This window comes from Venturia canescens, chromosome 7, assembly GCF_019457755.1.
Source record: "Venturia canescens isolate UGA chromosome 7, ASM1945775v1, whole genome shotgun sequence".
NCBI classification, from domain to species: Eukaryota; Metazoa; Arthropoda; class Insecta; order Hymenoptera; family Ichneumonidae; genus Venturia; species Venturia canescens.
This window is the reverse complement of record NC_057427.1, coordinates 16,485,870-16,496,964: the sequence shown is the minus strand read 5'-3', so window position 1 is coordinate 16,496,964 and position 11,095 is coordinate 16,485,870. Positions and strand designations below refer to the sequence as shown.

General features: G+C 35.4%; 2 protein-coding genes across 8 annotated transcripts; one reads left to right on the top strand and one right to left on the bottom strand.

Moving 5' to 3' along the window:
- Positions 1-124: 124 nt before the first annotated feature.
- Positions 125-7,198, top strand: LOC122413725 (uncharacterized). Of its 2 annotated transcripts, none has more exons than XM_043424276.1 (3): positions 125-1,191; positions 2,165-2,318; positions 2,539-3,082. In XM_043424276.1, exons 1-3 carry the CDS (start codon positions 865-867, stop codon positions 2,637-2,639), a joined length of 582 nt encoding a protein of 193 aa, XP_043280211.1. In that variant the 5' UTR covers positions 125-864; the 3' UTR covers positions 2,640-3,082. The 2 variants fall into 2 exon arrangements, with proteins under 2 accessions (XP_043280211.1, XP_043280212.1); XM_043424277.1 differs by lacking the exon at positions 2,539-3,082 and adding an exon at positions 4,664-7,198 and having other exon boundaries at positions 128-1,191.
- On the bottom strand, positions 6,851-10,503 carry Rpn5 (regulatory particle non-ATPase 5). 6 transcript variants are annotated; one of them, XM_043424252.1, is made up of 8 exons: positions 10,334-10,503; positions 9,528-9,714; positions 9,205-9,441; positions 8,971-9,075; positions 8,694-8,875; positions 8,368-8,592; positions 8,107-8,263; positions 6,851-7,910 (listed from the first exon to the last, which is right to left on the bottom strand). In XM_043424252.1, exons 2-8 carry the CDS (start codon positions 9,687-9,689, stop codon positions 7,620-7,622), a joined length of 1,359 nt encoding a protein of 452 aa, XP_043280187.1. In that variant the 5' UTR covers positions 9,690-9,714; positions 10,334-10,503; the 3' UTR covers positions 6,851-7,619. The 6 variants fall into 6 exon arrangements, with proteins under 6 accessions (XP_043280187.1, XP_043280184.1, XP_043280186.1 ...); XM_043424249.1 differs by having other exon boundaries at positions 10,345-10,503; XM_043424251.1 differs by having other exon boundaries at positions 9,528-9,710; positions 10,345-10,503.
- Between the last annotated feature and the right edge of the window lie 592 nt (positions 10,504-11,095).

Below are 11,095 nucleotides of genomic sequence, written 5' to 3'. Positions count from 1 at the left end.
GAAAAGTGCATCTTCCAGGTCAGAGTGGCTCTACCTTGTTGTGAGAATTTGACAAATTGTGCAAAGCACGTGGTGGTAACGATGTCGCTGCGATATAACCATAACTACATGAGAATGTGATTTGAGGTCAGTATTGCACGACGCGAACATATACAACATACGTATTTGACAAAAAAAAATGAGAGACTCCGAGTTTCGTGCTCCGGGAGCCTAGTTTCGTTCCTTTTGTTATTTTTAATTTTTTCCCAAATTCATCAATGCGGATGTACCAGCCGGCCACGCGAACGAGGAATTTCTTTAATCGCCTCATTGTCTCTGCGTCGCATAAAAAAAAAATAAATATATTTATACACGATAAAGTTAAACCCGACGGAGATCAGAGAGGATGGCTCATCAGAATTAGCGCTTCGTACGTGAGCTACGTGAGCCAGTCACGAATGCAAGAAGATCAAACAAAACAAAAACAATCGTGTGTTGTTTGTGGGGGCAGGCAGGCAGCGACATTTGATTGAAAAAAAAGTTCATAAAGATTGTCTTCGTAAGATGGGATCGCCGAGAGCTCAAGCAGTGTATCTTTAGCGGGATGGTTTTTTTTATTGTTGTTTTTAATTACGGGCAATTTAGTCGAGAATCTTCCGACTGATGTGAAGATCGTAGAGGAATAAGCAGCAGAGTGTTTTATTCCACTGGACCATTTATTATTCTTGTTTACGGCAGGGCAAACGTAATTTCTTAATTTTTATCCGATCGCTGTACGCGTTTTAGTTCGTGTGCATAACGTCTGTGATATAAATAAATAAAGTGAAATAAATATAAAATTTCATTTGGAGAGTGGTTTATGGATGTGATCGGTGGAACAGAGTCATGGCAACGCTTTTCGAAAGTCCCTACTTGTCCAACAGGCTGCGACATATCGAGGAACGTTACGAGGGGCCGACGACCTTCGGAAGATGCGATTGCACGAGTTACAGTTATTTAGCACTGAGCCTCGTATTATTCGCGATCGGTACGGCTATTACGATATTCGCAATTGGCGACGTTGCCGATCGGCAAGTATTCTCGAATCTCGGTCACATGTGGCTCGTTGGACCGATTTTTATAGGCTCCGGTCTCATGCTTGCTGTCAAATGCATCTTGTATCTTCGAAGAAAATCTGTTATCCAAATGATCTTTCATCAACGATTATTCCTGGTAAGATAAAAACTATACAAACAACTAACATGCATTTTATTTTATCAGGTCTCGAGGTCGAGACCTTAAACTTGACACGTGACTCGCCGAGCTCGCTACTATATTTAAAACTCGTATAATTCTATACAGATAAGAGGTTGTAGCGTCCTAATCCATTTGAGATGGGTTTTTCTTATATTTTCATGCGCGTATCGCCTATGCTGTGTGTTTAGAATTTCGTTTTATTTTTGCCTATTCGTTTCTTTCGTGATTGCGCATAAATTTGTGTCCCCTGCTCCCTTTCTTATTTTGTTTGTCGCAATTTCGCGTTCGTATCAAACTTTATTGTTTTCATTTAAATAATAACGTACCTCGTCGTAATATTAGTTTTTTCAATATATAACTCGTTATTGGACGAATACAGGAGAGAAAGTTTTCATAGTGAAATTTCGAATTTTCAGCGAAAAATATATTTTGAGAGACGAATAATCCTAAATATAAAAATGCGAGCAGAGAATTATTATATAACATTATCACGTTTGATTTTTTGGGCATAACGATCGAAGACCGAGAGATTTATAACCGTGAACGCAAATGGATTTTGTTTTATTACACTTCATTTGATTTTTACTAACTGGCGTTTTTTTCTTCGTGTTGTTTCTGCGTTTCTTGGCAAAGATCCAAAGGCATGAGAGTTTATCTTCTTTTTTATTTGCTGGCAGAAAACGTGCGAGAGTTACTGATTTAAATAATCTCGAACGAAAAGAAAGAACATCGATAACAAGAACGCGCTGCTACAATCGTAAATATATGGAGGAGATTGAAAAGAGAAGAAAACGACAATAATACCCGGCTCGAGATTATTGTATATACAAAAAGTTCGGATGAAGGAAAATTTGCAAAATGGAATTTCCATGAAATTTATATTGGTTTCGTTCTCGTTTGCGCGCGTTGTCAGGATGATTAACATTGCGTTACAACATATTAATTATAGGAATTAGCTGCGGCTCAGGGAATGAGCGGATCCGGGGCCGGCATGATTGGACCACCCTCGTACGAAATAATAACTCAGGCTCAGTGTACCAATGAGTTGCCACCTCCAACGTACGCGGAAGCTGTGGCTCTGCTCCAGCAGGCCGGTATTCATGGCAAGTTTCTTTTATTCTTATTTATATTCGTGTCATCATTATTATTTCTATACTGTTGGAATTATTTTTCGTTTTATCATTAACTTGGCGCATTTGTAGTTTTCCATTTTTTATTCTAATATATTTGTGACGAAAAAAGCCAAACACTGTAATATTATTAAGGATAAATAGGCGTGCACGCTAGGCACAACAATTGAAGGATATATCAACGAATTTTCAGGTGATTTCCAACAGGTTGTAACTCGGAAGAAAATGGTCGCACGGAAAATTGAAAAAAAAAAGAAAAAGCAAACTGCAGCTTCTTCAAGTCTAGGACGCTGAAGTTTCCAACGTTGGAGTCCAACGAAATGATAAAAAAAAGTCCAATAATTCCAGTAATTCTCCTATTTTGTTTCCTGCCAAATTTGCGATTCGTAGTTTTTCAAGCTGCACCAACGATTCGTGAAATAAAAAAATTGGTGAATTACAAACGTTTTTTTCGTTCATTTCGTTGGACTCCAACGTTGGAAAGTTCAGCGTCGTTCAAGTTTCTAGTTCCAGGACTCATGCTCGAAATTTTTTTACCAAAATTTTGTTTTCTTACGACTTTGGTGATTGATTACACTCGGGAAATAATAGGGGATCTGTATCAATACAGAAAAAATGAAAGGAGGGTTTTGTAAACTGCAAATGATTTTCTGCGAGATGCTGTCGAACGATATCCGTGGAAAAAAAGTGTTGTACAACTTAGGATATAATAAAAAAACAAAGGATATCGTCTGTAATTTTTCAACCTAAAAGTTTCATCCTGAAAAGACCCTGAAAATTTCATGGCTTTGCGATTTTTCGAATCTTTTGTTTTTGCCGAAAGTCTCTATAGCGAGCGATTTTTCAATTCTCATTCATTTTTGCTTCCTCATAGAGGAAGCTATGTGATGATGAACATTTTTTTTCCAGTTTTCAATGTCAATGAGCTCAAAATGTCCAAAAACATTAAAAAATCATATCTACAAAAAATGTTCGGATGCGTGTGTGCGTGTGTGTGCACGCGCGTGTGGCATGGTACTGCGAAATTCAAACGCTTATAACTCGAAAATGATTTGTGATACAGGGCTACCATTTTGCATAAATGTTAATCTGAAAAAGCTCTTCATTCTCTGATAATTTTGTCAGAATTTGAAAAAAAATACGAATCCTGCGACGTTTTGAAATTTTTAAAAAAAGGGTGTCAACGCTCTAATTTCTGGAAATTTTAAGATTTATTACTAATTTTTTTTTTATAAATAGATTATCATAATAGGAAGGTTGGCATTGAATTTGGGAAATATCGGTTGAGCGGTTTAAATTTTATGATTTTTCGAATTTTACGAAAATATGAGTTTTTCGAAAAATCAACTTTCATTTTTGGAAATTAATTTGGAAAAGTTAAAAGTCGATAAATAAGTTGAAATTTTATTTAAAAAAAAATTAAAAGTAACAAATTGCTTTCTCAAGTTTTTCGAACAATGCTTAAAAGCTTCCTATATGAGGAAGCCAAAATGAAAAATATAGCACCTCATAGAGTAAGCTTTGAGCATCGTGCATCTTAACCATCTTGAGGAAGCAATTTGCAAATTTCAATTTCCAGCATTTTTTCAACTTGAGAAAGTGTTTTTTTTTTTTTTTAGGATAATCCATATTTCTTGAATAAAAAGCACCGAAGAAATCCATGAATGAAGTTTTTTCAAAAGAAAAAAATGTTCAAATTTTGTTCCAATTTTTATCTTTTTTTCCGTTGACGTTATCACTTTGAAGTTTTTTTTTTTTTTTTTTTTTTTTTTTTTCATGAATATCGTTCGATAGCGTTTTGCAAGAAATCATTTGCAGTTTATAAACCCCTTCTTTCATTTTCCATTTATTCCCCGAGTAATCAATTACCAAAGTCGAAAATAACTTTTTTACTTTTTATTTTGATCGACGATAACTTTGCGACATATGATCGTGCACAGAGCTCACGAGCAGGTAAAATTGAAGAGGATTTTATATTTTAAAGTAGCATTTTGATAGTACGATTTGAAAACATTTTTGGAAGCCTTTCGGTAGACGCTGTTTTGAAAAAGAGGAAAATCTTGTTTCCAATCGTTGTTTTTTTATTACGATTACTCACGAACCGTTTGAGCTAAAAAATTTCGAGTAGGGGTTCTGAAACTAGACATTTGAAGTTACGTTTGCTTTATTTTTTTTTAATTTCCTGTGCTACCATTATGTAAAAATCTCGAATTTTCTTGATAGCCTTTAATTATTGTGCCTAGTGTATTTCTTTTGCAATGATCCATTAATTTTTTACATATATTCAATGGAAATCTGAAAAAAAAAATTTTCTGTAGATGCCAAACTGTCCTCGATAGATGGACCCGGAAGCCACGACGGTGGAACTGACAGAACAAAGCCCTGATTTCTTATTCTCGGGTCTTGAAAAAATTTCATCTCCCAAGGTTCCAGGACGATCTGAAAAAATCACATCGGCCGACCAAAAAACGTCGGAATCCTTGATGGAAAACCGTACTAAAAAATTGTCGAGAAAAGAATTATTTTTGAAAATGCAGCGCGTAGTTTCAGGGTAAACATAACGGAATTGGAAAACGCACGGAACTTGTTTAATTTTCATTCTTTTCTTGCTTCAAGTATCCATTGTGACAGGAATTTGAAATATTTCTCAATTTTAAGTCCTCGGGAGTTTTTTCTTCTGCGACTTCGTCGTACGCAGTTGAAGTTTTGGATCGATAACTCCTGACTTTTGAGCGTGTGTGCAGTCGAAAATAAAAAAAAACTGCATATCCTCGGCGATCGAAAATTTTCGACGAACGGTTGATCCTTCGTCAACTTCCTGTTCCGATATAGATTTGTGTCAATGCACACTCGGCCCACAATGACTTCTCGAGGGCATGATAAAACTATTCGATCGGAAACTCGGGATAACTTAACGTGCAGGATTTTACGGTTCCTATCAAATTGAGCAATAATTGAACCGATCAATTTAACGAGAGACCATAAGAGAAGAAAAACAAATGTCTCGGTGCTAGCTGCGATCGTTACAGTTTGCGTTTTTTTTCCAATATTTCCATTAATTGGGAAAAGCATTCTATTGTGAATTTAATTATTATTAATTGAGGAATGAGATACCTAAGTAAGCTAGTGATTCAAGTGCAAAAGAAGACGTCACTCTTTCTCTTTCGTAATACAGAGTAAACGATTTGTGCTTGAAATTTAAAAGTATATAAAAAAACGCTGTACGTAAAAAAATCGTCTCAAATGAATTGATAATTTTCAATGAGTGACGCATTGATCAAAGTCAGAAAAAAATTGATCGATGAAAAATCATTTTTCTACTTTTCTAACACTCTCCGAACTAGTAATTTACATTAAAAATATCCTTAACTGTTCGTTCAATGAACACGATAAACCTAAACGAGTCAGCGATAGCCTTAAAAAATGGGGTAGTGTACTTGTAATTCCTATGTGACGCCGTTATTATGAATGGATATTAGGGAAAAAATTGAACAACGCCGTTAAGTTGTTCGAGTCCTGGATCCTCGGAAGCCTAATTTATCCTAGACAATCATCAATAACGACTGAAATCGTTTGAATGAAAATCTCATTGGGAGATATCGTCATTCGATCGATTTATTTCAACGTCCCACAATCACAGCGAGCTTCGATTATTTTTTTTGTTCAATCTTCCTTTTAACCGTGGAAATCGAGATTTTTCCAAACGTTCTGAGAGGAAAACTGTTGCTGTTTCGTAACTACCCAGTGCCTTATGCGATTTTGTAATTTTTTCATCATTGGCCTAGAGATTTCGTAAGAGGAAAGTAGCAAGGAAAAAAGGAATGAGAAGGCATGAACAAAGTTTCTCGTCCGTATGTACATGACGAGATTTTATTTTTTATTCGTTTTTGCCATTCTCCGGAGGATTAATCTTAAGAAAGTGAATACTGTACACGCCGTTTAGATTTTTAGGAAGGATAGAGAATCTGCGTATAAAATCTACGTGATTAAGAAAGATGAAAAATTTGTGAATTTGCATTCTTACGATGGATATTTTTCTATCTTACATCATCTGAACCATTGAGACTGCTGTTGCCTTAGATTGTATATTCAATATCTCGAGAGATATTTATATGAGTGATTGAAATTTAAACATAACATGATTAAAACGTTTCGACAGTATTAATTGTACCGGAAAAATGTTGTACTTAGAAGTTGAATTATTGCAAATAATCGGTTTTTCTTTTTCTTCATTTACTTACTCATGGATTCAGCAATTATTTTTGATAGTTCATTGATTGGGAAGAAATTGAAAAACAAATACGATCATTTCAGGAAATACGTCTCAATTTCTAGTAATTTATCAATAACAATCGTGGTGCATTTTTCTTTTAAAATTTATTTCTAATGTTTTCATTATACTTCGTTAAGATAGATTTTTATTTAACGAGGGCATATGTCATATAAATGTTATTGAAACGAATTTTCGACAAAAAGAAAAACCAACTGCCGAAAAAGCATGACGATTTTTATCGCATTACGGAGTGAAGCCGGTAATCGGCATTCTTATTAATTTTTCCTGAACACTCGGAAAAAAAAACAATGGAAAACATTACAGCAGTAATACGATGCCAAAAAAATTAAAAATAAATTAAAAAAAAAAACCGAAGAATCCTCAATAACTGCATTAAAAATCTAGACATCCCAGAAATTTCGTATGAAACTAAAAACAATATAATAAGATTGAATATTTAAGAGGTGTCGCCAAATCAACAGACTTAATTTTTTACGAGCATACAATTGTGATTATCATGTACACGCGCGCACATACATACATAATTGAAACCGAAAAATATAACGTCCAATTATCGAAATTGTGGATTAATGAATATTTCTATTAATCCCTGAATAATACCAATTTTCCCCGCTTTTTTTTTTTGTATTGAGCGCATTCTGCAGGGGATAACTTCGCGTGGTTGTTACGCAAAGGTTACAAGTTTTCTTGATAACGATCAACGCGTGGCGAACATTTTTTTAAAATAAATAAGAGTTGACGTTTTTGAATTGAGTCAATAGCAACCTATAATGGTCCGAACATTTTCTGAATAAAATAACTGAGTTTAGTTTTCTTTTTTTTTTTTTCATTTCATTTTTATTAAACAGCCCTCGAGCGTTGTAAATACACTGTGTGAGAATGCGAGATTGACAATCCGCAGTTACGAATTGGCAAAGAAAATTTTATCGTCTTAAGATTGTGAGAGATGGAGAAAAAAATTATAGTTGATTTAAGATGTATTATAAATGAGCAACCGCAAGCATTTCTTCCTGATGAATTAAATGAGTTGTGTTGTTGACGAGACCCATGAGTTTTGATAATGAAGCTGCCCAGGCATCGAGGAGTGCGGCAGGCTCTTGAGTCCCGGTGAATCTTACGACGCCCGCCGGTCTGTCTGTACGAGCATTTATTATGCCCGATTCTACGAGTTTGCATAAACTCGCTTCGGTTTCCTGGATCGGGAGGTCCAACAATTCAGACATTCGGGTGAGAGTTATTTTTGTGTAGTACTTTGCCATTATTCGTATATTCTGCAAAACGAAAAAAAATTATTCAGCGGTATTCGTAATACTATTGAAAGAAAAGTATTCTAATAAACAAAATTATAACACCGCAATGGAACGGAACGATAAGGAGGACGGAAAAATTTATTGAAGGACAAGTAATATTTTGGAGCATAGATGAATTGTATTTTTTTTTTTTAGAATATGATTTTTGTAAACTTACATGCTCTACGACGCGATTTCGAAGCTCGGCCCAACGTTTGCGGCCGTCCTCAGTAGAATTGCTAAACACTTCGGTACTCTTGAGCTCTTTCTCGTAAATTTCGCACAAACCCGACCATTTGATAAGCTCCGGATTTACAAAAAGTCGAAGTAATTCTCTGTAAAGTATGATTTTTTTTTTTTTTTTTTCATCAAATAAGATGGCTTATTTTGAATGAATCTGATTTAAATACTCGAAGAATAAATAAAAATGAATACTGACTTGTAGGTCGGTATATCGTCAATAAATTTGTCAGCCAATAGTCTGTGTGTCATGTCAGCTTGCTCCGGTTCGTGAGCAGCCAGTACAAGGTACATAACTGCTCGGGACATTGCTGCTTTGCGCTTTTCTGGAAATTCCTTTACCGCTGGTGTCTCGAGGACTGCACGATTGTGCCGACAAAGCTCTAAATACCATCCTTCGTGACGTGCCAACTCCATCATTAAGCTATGATGAAATTTTATCGTTACTCATTATTGAGTTACTGTTCACTTACTTAGTTACATCTTGAAATTCAAATAAATTCGATTCAGTGTTTGCTAACTCACTCATAGTACTTCAATTTCAGTAATTGAGTTTCCACATCTTTTTCGTCTTCAAAGAATTTGATGTTTATTTTTTTCGCTATAATTTGTGTACGAACGTAATCCTGTTTGGCGAGACAAAGACGCATTTGTTCTAGGATCAGAGAAGCTTTTTCGAGACGAGTCATACTGCCGTAAGTCTCGACCTGTGAAAAAAAGAAAAAGAAAATTCGGCTTCACATGTTTTACAGACCCCAAAATAAGTATTTGAATTTTTCTAGAAAAGAATCGGATCGGTGACCTGTAATTCAAGCATAATGGTTGTAGCATCTGTGAGTTCACCATCTTCCTCTTTCAGTTTTGCCAGGCGGTGAGTGAGACGAGCTCGTTCAACTTCAACATAGATCTAGAGCAAAATAATGATGTTGATAACAGTAAACAAGAATGGAGTCCGACGGTATAGTATGACAGTCATCATGGAGAAAATATCAAAAACGTGTTTACAAAAATGGAATACAAACGGATTCAAATTTACCTTTCCTTCGGTCACAGAGCGCAAAGTTTCAATAAGTTTTATCATAGTCTCCCGATCCGGGGTTTTGTCAATATAAGTGCAACATTCTTGAACCATTTTTGTCACTGCTTGTTTAAGCTGTGATCTGCGTTTGGACAATAGAATTATATGCTCATTCAATGCAGACCAGTTTTTAGCTTCGAAACATATTTCTACTATCGCCACTAGAATCCTGGATGTCGACGGCATATCACTTGCCTGATACAAAGGTAAAAATTCGATTAAATCAATGGAACCTATTGCTTCGAGTTGACAATTATAGACTGTTGATTTCTTGTTTTTACCGTTCTTGCTAGTTTTTCCAATGCCAACAATTGATCAAGCGCATCATGGAGCTTTCCCTCTTGGGCCATTTTTTTGCACTCTGGGATTTTTGTATCGCAGTTATTGGTATAGTCCACATCCATCATCACTAACTTACCCGTCTCATTAGCTGAGTCCGCCATTATTGTGTCCCGGAGTTTTTTCTACCTTCACATTCAAAAAATATTAAGTATTTGCAATAATTTATTTGTTTTTTATTTTCATTCTTAAAATTCATCATTGTATACAGTATTTGATGAGTTGCGAATGTATTAATAACGATCATGAAATTGATTGATTTGGAAGAAACAGAAATATTTTTTGGATGATGCTTACAAAGCTAAAACGACCCTTGCCATCTACACAAGGCATCATTACACTGCACTTTTTGTAAATCTTATTTTTCACATCCAAGGGTAATTTTGTCTGTTAGTTATATAGAAAGATATCATTAATATTATGGGTAAAATTGTTAAAATATTTACAAATAGGTAAACAACAGTAAAGAAATGGTGAAAGCTACAGTCATTACAATAGTTCAAGGTTAGGTTCGATGGGGGTTAGAAAATAACTCAGAAATCAAAGAAGGTAAAGCGAAATCAATACAGTAATACATATTTAGCATAAATAAGTAAAATATGAGAGTAACGCACTTATCAAATTTGACTAAATTAATTAGACGATTGATCGTGCAGGACAATAAACAAAACTGTCAACCGGATGACACGAGAGTCTTCCGGATGACTGGCAATAAAATGAGCGCGGTAGTCTATTCATAACGAATTACCAAATACTCACTCCAATTCACCGGAAAGTGTCTCGTTTAAACGAAATACGACTACTATAAATGTAACGAATGGATAATGATCTTGTTGGACCAACAAAATTTAATTCAACAATGGAAAATGTATCGAGTCGTGGGTCGTGATCCTGGTTCAGAACATAAGACCGAGTTGAATAGATATTGTAAGTTGTTTCACATAATATCGCTGAGATAGCGCTAGTGTCGAGTTTCGCTGTTCTTCAGCTTTTTTCATATGAGTAACTGGCAGTGTAAAGATGAGATATATCGGGCAAAACGTTTGTTGTACTACTATACATATTTTTCTTTTCGCGCAAAACACACAGGAACAAGATAGAAGGTATAGAAACGCGAGAAATTCAATATCACGTCAAAGTTTGCAATAGTTACACCTAATATACTGAATAAGGTGTCATACAAATGTGAGAGAAACCGTAGCCTGGGCTAAAATTAATTGTTTCTCTCTCGGTCAGATGAAGGTGAGGGATTAATTTTCTTTTCTATTGTCCGACGAGGAGGATGCTGGTCGCGATTGATTCGTCGCATCAAGAGATCGCATAAAAGTCAAATGCATTTCCTCTTAAGAGTATGGATCAGTTGACTAACTTCACTTGAAATTTTCGAAATCGAAATTCTTTGACACAGTTTGACCGATTGAAAAAAGGTTGTGTCAGCCTATGCAGGACGATGGCAAAAATCGACTGACAGAGCCTTTTTTTAATCGGTCAAACTGTTGAAACTGTGTCA